This window comes from Micrasema longulum, unplaced genomic scaffold, assembly GCF_059751315.1.
Source record: "Micrasema longulum isolate JH-2025_06_02 unplaced genomic scaffold, ASM5975131v1 h1tg000747l, whole genome shotgun sequence".
NCBI lineage: Eukaryota > Metazoa > Arthropoda > Insecta > Trichoptera > Brachycentridae > Micrasema > Micrasema longulum.
In genome coordinates, this window is record NW_028277941.1 from 1,252,717 (window position 1) to 1,273,460 (window position 20,744).

The window sequence follows — 20,744 nt, forward strand, 5'->3', positions numbered from 1 at the left end:
AAAAAGTGGTACTTACATCTTTTTTTCTACTCAGGCTAAAGGTGATTAATTATCTACATATGTATTTATTTTGAATCTTGAAATAGGGCACACATAAATATATTATTATAGGTCAAAACAAAATGATTTTATATTTTTTTGTTTAATAGGTTTTTTTTAAAGATAAAGACAGTCTAATACCTGTATGCAGAGACAAAACTTAAGGTGAGGAGAGTACATTCTAATTTCAAATGCAGAAAATAACCCGAAGGTGAAGACAATAGAATGTACTTTCCTCGCCTTAAGGTTTGTCTCTGCATACGGGTATATGACTTTTCCCTTCTTCTTAAAAACCAGTTTGCAAATTCAAAATTTTATTTTGGTTCCTACAAAACAAATACTTCAGCGCTGTCCAACCTTTAGGCCGTGGGCTATTTTTTTCTTTAACAAGCGTTTTGGGGGGCAAAGAGGGTGGGTAAATTAAAAGTCAGTTAATGACAAACAGCATATTATTAAGTTATTATTATTTATTTTTTTTAATATTAGAAGTTTTTTAATGAAAGCATTGTGGTCGTAGTTGTAAATATCAACATTTGTTGTGGCAAGTCTAATTATATTTTTAAGCGTGGAGTCTATATCTATATATTTTTATTTTATGTATTTCATGTCAGAGAAAGCACGCTCTCAGATATATGTACTTTTGAACACAGAAATGAACGCTTGTCAAAATTTTGCCTGCCAGAAAAACTAAAAAGTCATATTTATTTCATTGTAATGCAATATTTTAATTCCCAACAATATGTGTTAAACAACTTGAACAATTGAACACTTGAACAATTGAATATACGTACATTGTTATTATTAGAGCACACACAAAAATATGTTTGTGTGCCCTACTTCAGGATTCTAAATAAAAATAAATAAATAAAATATATGTTTTTTTCAAGCTGGAAAAATTAAATAGCGTTTTTTAAAAGTATTTTTAATATTAAGTATTATAGTAAATTGTTTTCATATTTTAATGTATGATGGGTAATTCTGAACACAATTTGCTTCTATTTTCTTTCACTGGACATGTCACATCAAATATAAATTCTGACAAAGTGTTTCTCCCCAATGTTTTAAAATCTACAGCTCGCGGGCCGCAAAAAAAAAAAATTGTGGGCCACCAGTAAGACAGTGCTGAAATATATAATAGACAAAATAATTAAGGTTTTTTTTTCTTGATTTCATACATATTTTTAATAGTTGTTTACTTATTATTTACAGATATTTATATTATACCTATGAATAAGCCCCAAAAAATATATTAAATTTTTTAATCACTCTAGTTTTTTAAAAAAATGTAAATTATCTTAAAAATGATGCATGAAATCATGATGCTGATTACATACACCCGAAAACTATTTAAAATTAGGCTTATAATTATTGAGTTCTATGTTTTTAAATAACATGAATTCAATTTATGATTGCTTCTTTTTGCAATATATACATAAATTTACAAAATAGTTTTAAGGACAAGATCGCTGTAAATGTGAATATCCTTTAGAGTCCAATTCCCAGGGCTAATATTGTAAAAAAATGTGCCGTACTATTATTTATGTGTAAATTTATTACGTGTTCGCAATTGACAGTTAAAGTTCAATAAGCCTAAAATGTCGTCGTAGACAAACTTTTCATCGAATTTTCTCATTATGCGTAACTAAGATCTTGGTTACTTGTGGCGGAACAGTTTTTTATGTTATTGTAGTCAATTTTTAATTAATTTAATGTATTTCTCAACTATTGGACCCATTATGGAAAAAACCACTATGTAACTGATAAATGTGACTTTCTGCCCATAAAAACAAAAAAGGATTATTGATAATTTGTAAACACCATTTTTTTGTTACTTATTAGCTCAGCAATCAATCAAAACCATTTGGGACAAAGGTGATTCTTTTTGGGCACCACAGCTATTCAAATTATATTTAACAAAAAAATATTATGTATATTTATTTATTTTTAAACAGTTTTCTTACATAAAAAGTCATTATTTCTTCAGATATTCACAAAAAGTGACATAATAAATTGAATTATGTGGACGCAAAAAGGGTTATAAAATATGTATTTCATCCATAAATAGTATTGGCTATTGTTTCTGTGGGCAAAAAAGTCAAGATGGCATTTGTCAGATAATAAATGGCAGTGATATGTAGTATTATCAACAATATTTTGAGTTTGTCCAAATTCTTGTAGACAAGAACTGGATTGATGGAATATAGATGTTCAAACATGGGCAGAATGGTGAATGATACACTGTGTGTAATGTGGTCACAAACCAGCCAATGACAGGTCATAAGCCCTGTAAATGCCTAGACTTCTATATTCCCTTTTTATAAAATGTTCTTCATCTCTGTTGTAATTTATTAATGTGTAGTATTATTTGTTTCATAGCAAACATTATCAAACGGTAAATTTCTTTGACATTAAGGTCTTCATTTTTTTCATGGATATTGTCTACATTTTTCATGGCATTATTTTAGCTATCCTACATCCAAAACTATTATGTAATTACAAGTATTTTTTTAGTGTTATTTACTAACCATGTGTGTCATAGGAAAATGGGCAACACAATGAATAGAACGCCCTTTTTATAAATCTCTATAAAATATGTATGCATCAGTGTCAAACCAACGTGAGACGATAAGCTGTAAGGACTAAGCGTAAAGTCCCATCAAACTGCGCATAGTTCAGTATGTGCACAGTTCAGTGAGACTTCTTTTTCTTACTTTTTTCTTCTGAATCGTATGGCGGTTGGGTAATAGTTACCTCGAACTTTGTGTTGCGCATGATACTTTTTTAAACGAATGACTGTGTATTATAATATAAAATTGCATACATAAATGAACAATATCTTATTTTGATATCATCACTGTTTAGGCAAAAGTCACTGACCCTAAAAATGACAGTTTTGAGTTAAATATGCTATTCGAAGCGTAAAATGAGGAAGTTCAGTGGTTTTTTAAATATATAGTATGAAACTGCAATGACCTCTAAATGGATGCAGCATCTCGTAGATTGTAGTATATCCGCTTAAATTGAATGATGACTAGCAGTTGTTGACGAAAGCTTGGAAAAACTTAAGTATCGCTGCCAGTTTGTCAACTTTCCTCCTTTCAACTTGGGTGTTCTTGTCATTGAATCTCAGGCAATGGGTGATGAAGAGAAATCTCTTGTAACTCATGACAGCTCTTGCTATTTCAATCCCGGTACAGTCACTGGCAAAAATCTCTTTCACATTTGTCTGGTGAGATTTTTTTTATACCGATCAAATATAGCAGACCCAAGTATGCCATAAATTCTTGCCTGTCGAAGTTATAACAGTCCCGGTTTCTATAATATTGATGGTTGACATACATATTTGTGTATCTCAAAACATTGTCAATCATAGACATATCGATAATTTGGAAGAACACATTTAGTTCATTTTCAATACTAAGAGTTTTTGAGTCAAGGCAGTGGGTCCTTTGACTGTCTTCATCCCCTCGTTTATTCCAGAAACATGGTATGTTGTCTTTCGCCATTGTGTAGGTTTATTTTTTCAATTAACAATTCTTCCATTGTTTCTCCCTCTCCTTCAGATTCGTCTGAAGTGTTTTCTTGTACGGTAGCACTATCTTTAGCTTGTTGCTCCATCTCTTCTTCCGAAAACTCGCTGTCACTCGAGGGAAAGTAAGTCTCATCATATCCATAATGGAACACGTCTAAAACAAAAAAATATACATTTAGATCTAAAAGAAATGATATAAATAATAAATAAATAGAAAAAAAGTAGTTTAATTAATATATTTACACTTAAAAGCGCGTGTCATAAAATTTACGCTCAAATTTCCAAATATCATTGTTATTTACAAAAACTTCTAAGCACAACTAGTACGTCTGTAGTTTAGAGAGACCCTGACCCTCGAATTGCTCAGAGCTCGATGCTTGCAACTAAGTGGTAAGAGTGGGGAAGTGGTAAGTCGTAAGAGGCAAATGTCACCAAGGTAACTTAGTTGGAAAAAAGTTGTATAAATTAATTTTTTTATTTTTTACTATGTGTCTTTATGTTCTTATAATTATATTAAAACATAAAAAGAAAACATGATAAAAAAGATTTTTTTTAACTACATCATTACAATAATTATTTCTAATATTTCTTGCTTGCCTTTTCCAGATTGTAAACAAGCAAGTCACCAAATTTTAGCCACCTCGCTTCATTAAAAAACTTCCAAATTTTTTTTTATGTATCGGAAGGAAAACACTACTAACGGAATTGATTAAAAATACATAAATGAGTTATGTTGTGTACATAAAACTTCCAAAACACAAAAATCAGATTTTTCCTTGGTCTCCAAACTTTCAAATTGCGATTTCTCAAAATGATGTTTCTTGAGTTAGTGACTTTTGCCTGAACGGCGATAATATTATACATTTTTATGTACAAATGTATGCTTATAGATGAGACAAAATATAACATAGGTACATAAAATTTTATTTTATAAATTGAATATATTTTTATTTAATTGTTTTAAAACGATCCTATTAATATGTAATTCTCGATTGCCTGTTACAATTTTTTGCTGTTATCTTATTAATATATATATATGTTTTAATTAATTGCAATCTTACATTTATTATGTATTCATTTTTATAATTGTTCAAAAATTGATTGTGATAAGTCATTACTCTAATGTTACATTTATTAAAATTTTAAGAATATAAAATTGTATTTTCTTATGTAAATAGTACTTAAAGTGATGAATACAGTTTTTTATGCAGAAATGTGTAGTTTTTTTACACTGAATATTTACCAAAACATGCCATAACATATTTGTGATATTTTTATCAGTCGCCAAATAAATATTGTTTAATTGATAATAATCCTCAGATGTTAGATGATGTATGTAAATGTAATGATTCTTGAAATATTTTGTTTCTGTATATTATTGTTATTTTATTTTGTGTTATGTAATGCTTATTAAAATGCTTATATTTTTTTTTGTCTTTTAATATAATATTTTTCTATTTCAATGTATATTATGAGTATAGTAAAATTGGAATCATTAATTTATTAGATAGAAACTTGTATTTTAATACAAATTATAAATAAAAAAAACTTGCTAATCGATAATGTATCATATTTCAGAAGTGTGATGGCAAAAGGGTATACTCGTCACTTAAAAAAAAAAAACATTTTTACACGCTAAAATTATTTTTCCATGCTAAAATCTGGTGTTTTTTTCTATGACAAAAGAATGTATCTGTATCTCTCTAGAGCTATTTTCATAGTGGCCATATCAAAATATAGGGCTCATCTGTTCTTTTCATGCTTTAAGCTATGTGACCGAAGGAATTATTTGCTTGTCCTATAGTGTAGAAAATGACAGATACATATATACCCCTTTGCCATCTTGCTACCGATTTATTTGAACATTTTTCGTGTCCATGGGTTGAAGAATACAGTTCTTTGTGTAAAATAGAACTAGAACCCTTTATGAGTATTTTAGGCTTTCTCCTGATGAGTTTTCTGCGGTTTCTTCGTCACCAGAGCAAATGCGGAAAAGCTCCTAAAACAGGCTACAGCCGAAACATTGCACCCTATCCTTCATATTTTAAACATATCAAATAAATATTTTTTTAATTGAACTAAATTTAAGAGAACATTGTTTTTTGAAGTAAACAAATAAATAAATATCCCAAAAAACAAACCATCACGCTGTTTCCCCGTAAGGGTGGGCAGAGAGGATAGAATTCCACATCACTATCTTTGCATACAGATCTCGCTTCCTCTACATTCATACATCTTCTCATGCACATGCGCCGATTATTCCGACTTTTGACATGTCCATCTTCAAGTATTTGTTGGATTTGGTCATGCCATGTCTTTCTCGGTCTTCCTCTATTTCTGCATCCGTCAACATTCGCATCGTAAATATTTTTAACCGTTCTTTCGCTGTCCATTTGCTCTACATGTCCAAACCAGCGCAGAGCTCCTTTCTTGATTTTATCAATAATGCTTATCTCAGCCTTACATAATGTATGGATCTCTACATTTATCGTACATAGTTTTACCACACATTTGTCTGAGAGATCACATTTCGACAGCATTCAGCCTACTTTCATCCCTGTTTTTCCAAGTCCATACTTCGCTCCCATACATCAGGGTCGGGACCAGGACTATTTTGAACTGCTAATTTTGCCTCTTGTGACAAACAATTATTTGCCAACGTTGATTTAAGTGCACCGTTCACTCTGTTCCCGGCACTCACCCTTCTTTCAATATCTTTCTCAGTCGTTCCATCTCTAGTAAACATACTTCCCCGATATTCAAATTCCTCTACCTATTTTAGTATAACCACCACCCCCATTCACAGTGATTTCACATTTAGTCATACTTACATTTCTTTCAAAAACCATCATATTTGATTTGTCGACATTCGTCATCAAATCGCTTCCCTCGCATACATCGTAGACCTTTGTTACCAAGAACTGCAGTTCCTCTTTTTGAAGTAAATATAAACCTTGTACATTATAAGCAAGGTAAAAAATAATGCAACTCCCATATAAAAAAGTAAATTAGAAAAACACTAGTAAAAATTCTGAGAAAGAAAATCGAGTGGAGACAGGTCCATCTCGTAGTGTAGCGGTTGGCAAGTTTGCCTACCATGCTTGAGGTTCCGGGTTCGATCCCTGGCATGGTAGAATATTTATTTTAATGGTGGTTCTACACTGCAACATTTCTATATCCCTGGGATGGAAACTGAGTGTTAAGACTGATCCATTTATCTTCCATGCAACAAAAATGATTCGGACATGCTGCATTTGGCGTACCAATGTAGTGCCCTATAAACTACTGGGTCCGGATAGAAAATTATGAACATATCTCTCCACAGCGAGCAAATTACAAAAATTATTTAAAAAAAACAAAGCACAAAATATAAATCATAAAAAATTGAAAAAATATATATGGGTAGTATATAAATGCGAAAGTGTGTTTGTTGGTGTTTTCTTCAGATCTCGACAAAGCGACTGATTGACATATTTTTTTGCAGAGATTTAGCCGGAGAGGTGAAAAGTAAAAAAGGATACTTATTTTTCATCCCAAATAAAAAAAAGTACAATGAAAAAAATATATAATATATCAACAATGTCAAAAATAATTCTGTTTGTTGGTGTTTTCTTCAGATCTCGACAAAGCGACTGATTGACATATTTTTTTGCAGAGATTTAGCCGGAGAGGTGAAAAGTAAAAAAGGATACTTATTTTTCATCCCAAATAAAAAAAAGTACAATGAAAAAAATATATAATATATCAACAATGTCAAAAATAATTCTGTTTGTTGGTGTTTTCTTCAGATCTCGACAAAGCGACTGATTGACATATTTTTTTGCAGAGATTTAGCCGGAGAGGTGAAAAGTAAAAAAGGATACTTATTTTTCATCCCAAATAAAAAAAAGTACAATGAAAAAAATATATAATATATCAACAATGTCAAAAATAATTCTTCAAATTTCTATAAGTGAATTGCTTTATCTATGGTTAGCTTGGTTTGCCTTTTATTTTGGTTATATTTCATGAATTGTTTTGTCTACGGCCCTGTCATGCTGTCATGTTTGGTGTCTGTGGTGTGGAGGTTATGTTTTGTGTTTCTGTTTTCGATTCGCCGTTACAGCAAGCGGTATTTGTCCAAAGTTTTAAAAATATTGACAGTTTCGATTTATTAATAGTTTAAAATACACAACATACTCGGAAATCAAATATGGCTGATGAAGAATATGATGGAGAAGAGTGAGTTTATTGAATTTAATTTGGTTATTGAAAACTAATTAATAAACCTCATAATATTTTTTTTGGTGGATTTTAAACATTAATAATATTTTACAGGGGAGGGGGTGGAGATTATGAGGATATTGAAGAAGATGAAAACATCGAAGAAGTAGAGGAGCAGGAGGTATTTCGATCAATACTTACTAATATTTTTATTTCTAGATTATTAGGCGATATTAAAATTTAATTATGCTCACGTAGAAGGGTATATGTGATTTTGTTGTTTTTTAGAATTCATTAAAAACCTCTAACATGTCAGTTTTATAAATTTAAAAAATAAAACGATGTTTATTTCACAAAATTCAACGATTGTTAATGGTACCTCATTGCTATGTGTACCATTTTAAGTAAAACTGTTTTTTTTTGTTTTTATGGTATATACCCTTCTATGTGGGCACAATTCAATTATTGAACCAACCATTTGTTAATATAAAGTATACAGTTTGATGTTTTGTTTGATGACCACTAACACTCGGTTTTTTTAATGATTTTGACCACCGCCAAAAGAAGAAAAACCTCATACTTTGGTCACATATTTCACAATGAGAAGTATGCCCTTCTATAACTTATTGTAGAAGAAAAGATAAAGAGCATTCAGGGTACGGTATGTACAAGAGTGTCATGGCCCAGAAATCTTATACAGTTAGCTGATTAGTCTGGCTCAGGATCGTGGCGAGTTCAGGATGATGGTCCCCAACTTCTGGTAGGAGCGGAAAAGGAAGAACAAGACTTAGGATGAAAAATAAAAGTATTATATTTATGTATATACATGTATTTATATTTAGATGCATAGTAACCAAATACTTATTCATTGCATTTCTCGATTCTGTAGTGTCCACGAGGTGCGGATGTGGTAAATAAGGTTAATAAAATGGATTTATTATGTGTTTGTTTTATAGGAGGATGTAGAGCAAGTTCAGTTTCTGGCTCCCGGGCAAGCTGGAGGTGGAGTTGAGAAATCTAAACGTATTACTACAAGATATATGACCAAGTAAATATATTGTTTATATAATTTGACTGTATTTTCTTAAGAATAATTTAGGCAGTACAATACACACATGGTTTATGGGCACCATCCACAATTGAAGCTTTATACTTTATATTATTAATAAATTTTTGATAAAATGATGCAGTGGAACCCGGATATTAGAATCAGAGATAAAGTTATCATAATCAGTCAGTCCTAAAACTATCTGTCTGTAAAAACATAATCCCCCCAAACCTTGCTTATTGTCATGTATCATATGAAATAACAATAGAGGTGTAAATGAGGAACTTCAGCCCTACGGGAAACTAGATACAAAAATGTTTTCTTGTGCGCGGTAAAAATTAGACCATTAAATTGTACAGCAAAGTTTCTTGAAAATGTACACAAAAATAATAAAAAATATTTTAAAAGAAACACCACTATTTTGAACGTCACTACTTCATATGAATCAACTGATGATAAGAGAGCTGTGGCAAATATCTGGTTTACTTACCATCAACAGACCAGTCGGCAGAACTGAGTGAGAATAAGCGGAAGTGAACCTCTGACGTTACAGGAGTAATTTCAGAAATACAAAACTTAAAAGATCATAGCCTTGATAATACGGTATATAAAAATATTAAAAAAATATATTGTTGGCTTAGTTTAATAGTCTTACTACACTTACTACAAATAATGATAAATAAAAAAACACTGAATTTCCTCATTCTTACAAATTTCTATAAAATGATTCTTTAGTTCAAAACTTTTTATAGACGACAACTACCTTCAGGAGTTGATTAACTGCAATAAAAAGCAAACTTAAAAAAAAAAATATGTTTTTGAAAATTGTTCAGATATGTTGTTGTTATGTGTGAAAATAAAAGTTTGTACTGTTGTTTTTTTATCCTTTACTTAATATTATTGACCGGTTATTATAATAAACAAAATACAGATCCCATAGTGATCTCAGTAAGTGAATTATGCTGTATTTACATTGAACTAATTATATTTAGATAACTTAAATCTACTCCTATCCTTACATCAACGTAAAAACTGTCAATTTACATAATTCTTATCCATAATAATTATAGATATTAATGAATGTACAATAATTTCAGACAAGTAGTATTGTACTGTTTATAACGGCGGCTCATGCTTGATTTTTTAGGTACACGTTTTACCTGAGGTGTAATATTGGTAGCCTAAATAAAAAATATCTCCAGTGTTTATTAAGTAAGAATAGCCACCTGACGTTGGGGCTGTCATGAAGCGGTTATTATTTATTGAATTCTAACTCTAACTTGAATTTTTAAGCCGTCCAATATTTTCTGTTATGTTATGCAATTGTGATTACTAACATGTGTATTGTGTATAATTTTGTATTATCGAAACGTTAAATGTTTTTTTCACTGTCAAAATAAATAAAATCAAGATTTCGTGGCTTCAACTTGGGGGTCAGCACATCCTTAAGTAGAACTATCAGGCGGCAGTTCTTATAAAAATCATACTGTAAGACTAATGTTATTATCTAAACTAGAGAAGGGAAGAATGCAGGGCTTATGACCAGATTTCCTCAACTCTTCCATCTGTTGACTTTTGTGAAGTAAAAGAGCGGAGACCTTTATCATGTGGGTGAGATTCATCTGGCCGAACCAATTCACCTACATGGCAACGCCTGAAAACAATTTTCCAATTTTTATACTTCTCCTTTCACTAGTTAGTTAATTCAACAATGTTTTGAGTATGTCCAAATGTTTGCAGACAGGCTTGTGGTATTATGTTACAATTCTATATGTGTACCTACCTAATTTATTAAATGTAAAATCTGCATTCATAAATGTTTTTATTACTCAAATCTTAGTATTCCCCTGCTGTCATTACCTTGCTAGAGGTTTAAGATATGTTACCTAAGACAGACATCTTAATAAAAACAGTTTATTAAGTATGAAAGCATTGAAAGCTCTAAAATTAATACTATCTTCTTCTTCTTGATCTGTTTGACAGGTTTAATCAATAATATGAAACATAAAATATCTAAAGCTTGAGTGTTTTTAAAATTACAATAGACTTATTTATCGTATTTTTCTCTTTTAAGGTATGAAAGAGCAAGAGTTTTAGGAACCCGAGCATTGCAAATAGCCATGTGTGCTCCTGTCATGGTGGAGTTGGAAGGAGAAACAGACCCTTTGCAGATTGCCATGAAAGAATTAAAACAAAGAAAAATACCTATCATTATAAGAAGATATCTTCCAGATCATTCTTACGAAGATTGGAATATTGACGAATTAATTATCATTGATCATTAGGTTATTGAAATGTGTAGTTACAATATTATATCATAACTTATTTTCATCTGAACTGAAAAAGATTTATCTATCGATTTAGCTTGTTCTGTGACAGTTTTCGGAGATGATTTCACTAAACAATGTTTAATGAAAGTCATGGCACTATATATATATATATATATATGTGTGTTTAGTGAAAGTCACAGCACTATATATATATATATATATATATGTGTGTGTAAAGAAGAATTATTATCATTATCTTTTGGTTTTGTACCATTAAGAACTCTTTTTGTAACATCTCTAAAATAGATCTTATACGTTTACGGCATAAGAACAATTCGTCATGATTGTAGAACAACGATGTATGTGATTTTTTTCAACTTAACATGAGACAGTATAAAAAAAATTCTGATAAGTAAGTCACTACTTGATAAGTACAAAAAGTTTAACATTTGATACTTGGGTTAGTTATTTATAAATATATATTTTTTTAAACTAGGAATATAAAGCTTTTATATTATAACCTTTTCAAGATCAATTGTAAAAGAAAGTCAATGTTGCATTTTTCGCACATCCGTCATTCTACCATCACAACTCACAACTAATTGAAGACATGAGTAGATGGAGGCATTATGTTGCAAATTTTAGAGAACGCTTTTTTTTGTTGCATAGATGAAGATTTTATATACAGCCCTTCCACATTAAGCTAATTACACTAACAAAAAATGACAGAAAACCGATTTTGAGAGCGAATAAAGGTGTTATATTATCAATAATTGTACTAGTGTTTAAAACATTAACCCCAGATATCTGCATTTTGTTTTTGTCACATAACTCCTTTATCCACTTGTGTCTTCACTTCAATTAACAAAAAAACAAAAATTCAATAGTATCAAGAATTTCAGTATGTAATTTTTGAAGTGCCAAAAATAAATAAAATTAACAAATCAAACAGGCTTAATCTCGTTTCATTAATAATTATAAGTCTTTATTCAATAAAATACACATGTTATTACAATATTAATACACTCAAAGAATAAAAACATAAAGTATTAAAACATATTTGCTTAGATAAACTATTAGATAATAGTTTGTCATCGGGGGTGCTCAGACATTAGTTTTTAATTCAAATAAAAGAGTACAGACATAATATAGGGCACATAAAATAATGTACATATATTTATTTTGTTTTTGATGCCTTGAAAAAATATAAAATAGTATTAAGAAGAAAGAAAAAAACTCAACAAAACCAAATAAAATGGATTAAAATATTTTTTAAAAAGTAGACAAAGAGAGGAAAAAAACCCAATAAAGTTACAGAATAAACATATATATACTTAATTTTATTTAAATCTTGTAAAAGTAGTGGGTGCTCATAAATTCAATAAAAACAAAGTAAAAAAAAAAAAAATACAAAATTAAAATTACCTATTAAAATTCAGATCTAAAATATATAAATAAAATAAGAAAATAAAAAGGTTTAAAGAAAATAGTAAACAAGTATTTAATGAGATATAAAAATACTTACTTTCTTAAGTGAAAGTATTACATAAATAATAAATCAATATAGAAACGTTTTGTCCTCTAACTACTTTTGTAATAAAAACATATTTTAATTTTATTATGACATGTTTTCAAGTCAAGTGGCAGGATATTAAATATTTTTGGAACAATATAATCCAATGTACGCTGTTCATATTTATTTCAAAATTCTTAGTACTTTTACACTTAAAAAAGGAATTAATAGTTATACCTAAATAATCATATTCGTCCGCAATGTCTAATTTATCACATAAGCAGACTTTATCAAAGTGAGAGTTATGAAGGCATTCAAAATTGTTAGATTTTACAATATGTATGATATTTATTTTGACGTGTGACAATTTAACATGCATTAATTGACTTTTTGGCATTTATTAAGAGGCCTGCATCATGGCACCAAATTTCCTGCAAAATTTCAGTACATTTACGTCTGCATAGGTATACAATGTAATTAACATGTAAAAAATATTTTTAATAAATGAAACATATTATATACGGGTCCTAATATATAACCCTAGGGCACACCTGCTTTGATATTTCCATCACTATACCTAACTCATTTCCGACCAATATATCGTGTTTGTTTATATATTTGACATTTTTATGTATTTTTATCATTCAATTATAAAATAAAGTGTATGCAAAACTATTGACATTTTCGTTTTAAGGTTTGTTTACCCTAGTCTTGTATATTGGTGCACAATTGACAGGACAGTAGGTATTTTGCAAATCAAGTATTTACCAGGCAGTTAACCAGTGACTACATACTAAATGTGTGTAAAAAATATTAAATAAGCCATCTAAACTCTTTATTTAAATTATTTATAGATATGTTTGTATGTTTATATGTTTCCTTTTTTAATTCTGTGTGCCTACCCAACTCATATTATTCTAAGAACACTGCTTTAAGTAGCTGCTGTGTAGCACATAATATATAACAAATCAAGCAGATTTCTGCAATGCATGAAACATTAATTGAATTAGGCAGTAGGTACCAAGCAAGCAAGTCATGAAATTTAAAAATATATCAATGTAATACAATTACTCAAAAAACGTAAGCGCTTAAATTGAATCATGAAAATTCATCATTATCATCATCATTCCTTCCCTTTCCACACCCGGTGGTGCATAGGGTATTGTATTAGTAAACCATCATCCTACGCTTCATGTGCCAGTCCAGGAACAATAAAATTACCAGTTTAAACAACTTTTAATATCAATATTTTACATCCACCCTGCCAAAAATCGAATCCAGGACCTTTAGGCAAAGACACCAACCACTACACTATAAGGAGGACATACTCTACTCGATTTCTCTTTTTAGGATTTTACCTGAGAGTAGCCATCGAGTCGAAAACACTCATCTAGGGTTCTGGTTCTATTTTGCATGCATAATCGTGTTTTTCATCCACCTGGACACGGAAAACTTACCAAATGAATCCAATATCTCCGGGTTGCTCCGGTTGTATGAAAACTAAAATTCTTCAGAACACTTGACATTGCCCCGCCAGTAAAGCATATTAAATAATAATGTCAGCTCTCGGTGTAGAGTATGAAAAGTTTCAAGATATACAATAGGTATTTGGTTTTTATTTTGTTATACTACTAGATTGAGTGATTATATTTGATCTTCCACATTTCTACTATTTTTTATTTTATTAGGTATTGTATAATACATGTTGTATTTCCCACTCTGTTACTCTGTTGTGTTCTCCATGAGTTCTTTCCTCCCCTTTTAAATAATAAATATTGTATTATTCCAATTTACGTCCAATAACCAAACTTTCCTAATATAAAAATGTACTGTTTTGCAAACTAGTTATAATAATATTATTTATGTTGCCTGTCCCCGAATAAAATACTTTTCTGATCTCCTTATCTCCCAACCCTGTAAAAAAAATTATAAAAGTTTAAAATGTTGTAAACAATTCACCAGTCTTGAAGTACTCAGATGAAAGCGCTCAGTCAAAATAAAAGAGTAAAACTTAACCAAGGAATTTTATGAATATTTATCAAAATCATTATTATGCATATCTTTAAGTACTTATCTACATTATGCATATACAGTATAGTCTCTGTAATCCAAACCCACTATAAACTGAACCTCCAGTAATCTGAACCACTGGCATCGGGTGAAGGTTGAGGGAATGGAAGAATGAATCCTGCCCCCAAAAACCTTATTGTTACTCAATAATGTTCCTTGCCATCCAAATTGCACCGATTTGATAAGTAATGTAAAAATTAGTTATGTTTCTTCCCCCAAACTGTTCCATTCATGCAGCCTATGAATCAAAATGTTATTCAGGCGGTGAAAATGAAATATTGCTGGAAATTCCTTTTGAAAATGTTAGTGAAGAAGCATCATATTATCTATCCTTCAGAAAATAAATTTGTGATGTAGTGAATGGACTCGGCAGAATGTTGGGAGAAAGTAACTTCAAATCTAATCAAGAAATTGTGCTAGAAAGTTTAGCCAATACAGGATGAGTTTATGGGCATTAACAAACTCAACACTTGCAACACTGAGTGCCAGGCCTGCCAACGCAGAAACGCAACACGTTACCAACAACTGAAAAACTAAATTTAGACTCTCTTCGCCCATGAAGGGAATAGATACGGATTCCGATGATTATTTACCGTTGATCCATCAATTTCGAACACTAAATTTGGTAAACGATATAAACGATCCAGAAGTTCAATTATCAGTTACCAGAAAGGATATGGAGAAACGGTCTGAGATTTAATTGTTGAGAATGCACTGAAAAAGAAGAACTAACATCATGGTCAAACACAAAGATGCCATTTCAACTTTTGACACTTAGAGTGGGCAGTCGAAAACAATGTGGAACCCCACCAAATTATTGTTTTGAGCCAATTGCGTGATAAAGCGCATCAGAATTTTGCAGAAGATGCTTGTTACAAAAAAACTAATTTTTAAAAAATAAATAGATTATTTACAAATATAAAACACCTACTATGCCTTATAATATGTGTATATCGCTGCCAAATAAAAAAATCTTATTTATCAAAAATGTCATTCAAAAAGTTTGTTTTATTTTTTATAGATTTCAGTACCTAATTCGAAAATTTGTCAAACCGAATAGGTTCGCTTTTTAATTGATCGGATTATAGACTATAATGTTGGTAGTTTCGTGAGCGGTTTGAAATACCATATGCAGACCTTTTAAATTGATTTAAAATTGTAAATTCAATATGGGATTGCCCTGAACTATTATATCTCATCAACTTCAGGGTGCCTGGAAGAATGATTAGACAGGTGCCACCGTTTTGTAGCAACAATTCACGGACAGTGTATACTTGTAATGCCGTATTAAATAGACTCCATGAACTCGGCAATAGTTATTCTCACGTATCTGATATATTTAGTGTAGGGTATTGTTCCTATAGAACAAACCTTTTGAACTTTTTTAAAGATGGTGAATGCTAATTATATTTATTTATTCATGCATTTCAAATACAGTTTTTTGTTCACTTTGCCTAGCTGTGTGAAACAGTACTTATGATTTTCTTGTTGTTTTACTGTAGAATGTTTTATTATTTAAACTTTCTACTGAATATGCTGTATAATTTTTAGGTTATTTTTTAAAATATAAATCTTGTATAATTTTTGGTTTAATTTTTTTTTTTATAAATCTTGTTTTTAAAATTCATGTTTGTTAAAAAAAAAATATATATTAGGCCAAATATGTTAATATTATAAATGTTTGTAAAATGCAGATTTGCCGTTTATGTTAATAAAATAAAATAAATAAATAAATAAAATATTATACCATATTAGCATTGATATATATGTAAACACAAGATGCACCCGCCTTGTGTTCCACCCTACCTAAGTTCCGGAACCTGACTTGTAGTCAGTAAACGTGAGACAGCGTAAAAAGACGCGACTTACAACTTTGAATTCACAGTAAACTGGCATAGACATTATTTTTTTCTCTCAGTTTTTGGAACATTATTTCAAAATATCGTTCTTTGAAGCATCATCTCTATTGAATTATGCCGCAGTGTATATTAGGTACAACCCCAGAGCGATAATACGCCACCCGCTTAAAGAGCCGCCCATACAGACAAAAACCACTCTATGATTATCAATCTTGAAGTTAGCTACTGTTTACAGCAGTACAACGGGCCGTAGCTACTCAAGTCGAGAATTGTAAGCGCAAACCGAAACCATCCGATACACGTTTGATGTTAAACCAAAAACCAAACCAAAAATTGAGAACGCTTTTGTTCTGTGCAATAGAGCGAAAGGGCATCTCTATAAGCGGGTAGAGAATTGTTGCTCTGAGGGTACAACATTTCATATTCCTTTTTTCTGTACTTACCTCCCATACTCTATAACTATTTATTATTTTGTGTTGATATTTCTGTCTAACTTTAATTGGTCGATGGTCTATTTAGTGGTCTGCCTTGATAACATTCTAGGAGAGTTTAAACTCCAGAACTTATTTACAAAGATTTGGATATAGGTTCTCAAAATATTTTTACAAATAACTTCGCATACAAAAAACGTGCCTTTATTTTTTTCATTCGGTCTCTCCAACTACTTACTTATTGTTATTTGATTACATCTATCTATATAGAAAAGGCGATGTTTGTATGTGTGTCCTCGATAGACTAAATAACTACTAGACCGATTTACGTGTTGTATTTTTTTAATTATGTGCTGGTCTGGGCATTTTATAGCTCTCAAAATCTTTTATACAATTGATAGAAAAAAATTGGGCCCCTGTTTCCCTTTCTTCCCCAAGTAAATACATCTTTATGTAATTTAATATATTAACGGTTGGTATCTAAGTATAATAAAAGTAAGCATCGGGGATTGCTGCAGTTTCTTTATTATTTATTTTGCGCAGTAAAGAAGTAATGCGGGAACACAAATAAACGATCGCATGATTGAAAGCCGCATACATAAATATGTAGAGGGTATGGTGCTATATGGTGCTAAAGCTAGCCTTGTCTCCGAGCCATGAAAATAAAACCCCTCAACTGTTATGGCCTTATATTTATGGTAATTTATACGGAAAATACTCGTAAAATTCAATGCGGTCAAGATGGTCAGACATTTCCTAATAGGCAAGTCATGTATGTGGTAGACATATAAATATGTAGCTGTGTGTGTAGTCTATAGTGTACATATACGCGAATTGTTTTCCATCCGTTGGTTGTTTTCTTTTATCTGTTGTCTGTTTTTGGTGGAGATAAAGTCAACAGGCACTTTGGGACCAAATAACCCTACGTGACGTAGCTTAATAAAACTAAATACTGAAATGTATTTTTCTTCACTTAACCATTTGAAATGATTTCTTTGCCGAGCTTAAAGTATTTTACTTTATATTCATTTATGATACAGTTGTAGTTGTTTAACTTGTAAAAACAATGATTCCTATAAGACATTGTAAATATTATGGAAAAAAACTGACTATTTTCAATAAATACCTACTTTTAATATTCATTGGATATTCGTATTGTGGCAAAAAGAGGTTAGAATATATTACAATATTAATTTATACCCGTATTTTCAATAACAGTTTATTAAATTTGAAATTAGTAAAATCAAAATTTATTTCGCAAATTAGTTGAATGTCGACTCAAGCTTTGTCAGAATTGTTTTCACAGTTACGTAATTAAAATTCACTATCTGATATTTTTGGAATCATATTGGTACTTATTGCAAGTGCTGAAATAATTCAAAACATACTTAAATAATTCATTCAACCAACGCCAATGGTGAAAACCTTGGTTTCCTTCGTAAATAGTTATTGCTAAATAGTTTTTTTGTAATTCCTGTCTTGACAACAGTTAACTATTATGATTGATTATGATTATATACTTATGAAGTTTTAATTTCGCCTCATAATTTTATTTTTCGTAATTTTATACGACTATATTGAGTACCTGTATGATAATATGTTGTTTTTATACATAATTTGCGCTGTATATATATGTGCTTATTATGTTTTATGTCTTGGATTAAAACTATAAACACTCAGTTGTTTAATACTAATCTACATATTATATTATTATTGAATAGTTGTATAAAATAGTAGAATAAAAGTGAGGGACGAAGAAAACGCCCCATCTAGAGCTATTTATAAAATCTTCTGAATATTTTTATTTGGCGAATGGAATATATTATATATTTGAAATTCAAATTCCGACTGCTGGTCAGCCGCAGCCGATACGGAAGGTATCTTCAGACCTTTTCCGATAATTTAGAGGAAATTACGTATTTCTGCACCCATCAAAGTGTATTTTTCTGAGGGAAATATTAAATTGGTTCCGTTCGGACGTGTTATTGAAATTTCCATGCAAAGTAAATAATTCGAGGGGAAAACGGAGTGAATTTCTGTTCGGGGAATATACTTGATAGGAAGCTGCTCTCTTTCTCGCAAACTTATTCAAGACCCAAACTATAAATATAGCGAATACTATCACGAACCCCAATAAAAACTGTTAGATATAAATGCATCGAATGAAGTTTTATTATATCTACGGTTCCAGTTTCGATAAAGTTACATCATTAAAAATAGTTAATCGGTATTTCGACGTTTTAATGCAATTCGCAATGTGTACCTACACCTGATAACAGTGTGAAAACTTTGGGTTTTAATCTTTAATCTCGGGATTTTAAATCATTATAATGAAACTCTCGCATAGAAGAAGACGGAAAAAAGAAACCAGTTTAAGTACAATAAAATTTTACTACATGGTACCGTTTTGACAAAGCCACGTAAAAAATGTTGGAAGAGTCGGACCGAAAAATTTTGAGATTCATAAACTTGAAATGACATCTTTCTATTGAACAACTTAACTACACATTTAAAAAAGAAATATTGAATATACTTTAGAGGATCGCAGGATGATAAAATACTTAACGTTTTTATTTAGTAATTCATTCTATATTCGATTGATGCGAACTCCTGGATTTCATAAACATTGACGTTAACTAGACAAAATGCGCTATATTACGGTCACATTTCTTAAACCAACTGTCATTGTCACTCATCTATAAACACCGCGTATACACAGACCAGGGAATAAATTGTCATTTTTGACTCGAGGCTTTGTGAATTCCAATATCTTAATAAATATATATGTATCCGCGTATACACAGACTGAGGAATGAATTTACCCCTCACATTGTCACATTGTCATTGTGTATAATTAAAAAAATATTTTATGAAATTGGTATAGGTAGTTTTAATGTTTTATTTTCGCTAAGCAGTTAATTACAGTGGAATGTTATAAGAAACGTATCAATACGTTTGCAATAAAATTTTCCAAGACCAATTTCGCCGTTGGCATCGTGATAATTTTCCTCTGTTTAATTTTCTGTCTCTGACATTATACATAGGTACTAGGTACCCCTTTTCCAACTAGAGATATTCAAGACTAATATAATTGAAGAAATGCGGGTATTATCTTTTTGAAATCATATATGTTTTTTTAAATGTAAATAAAAACGACTCAGGACCGTGAGCAGTGAGAGGTGGGAGAGGAGTACAGGTTAGGCCCTCGATTCCGATAAAATGGTTCGTCATAAAATTTGTCGATGCAGTCAACTTGAATTTTAATAATCTTAATTTAAATAAAACATTTTAAGCTGTCTTCGTCGGTTACGTAGTAGGTGCCTACCATCACGTTCCAAGCAGAACATTCGTTTAAAGGTTTATTTATTTGTATTTGAAATATATTTTATATGGATGTTATGGAGCTTCGAAAATATTCTTATTATATTTACCTTAGGTAGACCAGGGGCAATTGTACCAGGGGGCAGTAGTATCAATGCAAATTATACGTAAACTGTAGTAGATACATTTATGAAACGTTTTCAGGCAACGCGTCTGACATGTATGGATATATTGGATATGTCTCCAGTTGCCCGAAGGATCAGGCAGAACGGAGACATTTAAATTGGAAGGTGAACTTTTTCGATTGTCAAATATAAGTTTTTTAGATCGCATTCGCATTTGCATATTGCGATTTCTAGGATTTATTTTTATAATTTAACAAATAAATTTCTTCAGACATTTGTGTCATTTTGAACATTTTGAATAGAGAACAACAAAATATTTGCCTTTTATTTGAA

General features: G+C 30.7%; 1 protein-coding gene across 1 annotated transcript; it reads left to right on the top strand.

Moving 5' to 3' along the window:
- The first annotated feature begins 7,609 nt into the window (after positions 1 to 7,609).
- Polr2F (RNA polymerase II subunit RpII18) lies at positions 7,610 to 12,041 on the top strand. The gene is made up of 4 exons (XM_088230358.1): positions 7,610 to 7,792; positions 7,889 to 7,955; positions 8,731 to 8,822; positions 10,897 to 12,041. The coding sequence occupies exons 1-4, from the start codon at positions 7,764 to 7,766 to the stop codon at positions 11,105 to 11,107; spliced, it is 399 nt and encodes a 132-aa protein (XP_088086484.1). The 5' UTR covers positions 7,610 to 7,763; the 3' UTR covers positions 11,108 to 12,041.
- The last annotated feature ends 8,703 nt before the right edge of the window (positions 12,042 to 20,744 follow it).

Excerpts from the sequence above, each read along its gene's own strand:
- Polr2F (XM_088230358.1), top strand. The coding sequence starts at position 7,764 with ATGGCTGATGAAGAATATGATGGAGAAGA. Across the intron at positions 7,956-8,730 it reads AAGAAGTAGAGGAGCAGGAG|GAGGATGTAGAGCAAGTTCA; the intron begins GTATTTCGATCA and ends TTTGTTTTATAG. Across the intron at positions 8,823-10,896 it reads ACTACAAGATATATGACCAA|GTATGAAAGAGCAAGAGTTT; the intron begins GTAAATATATTG and ends TTCTCTTTTAAG.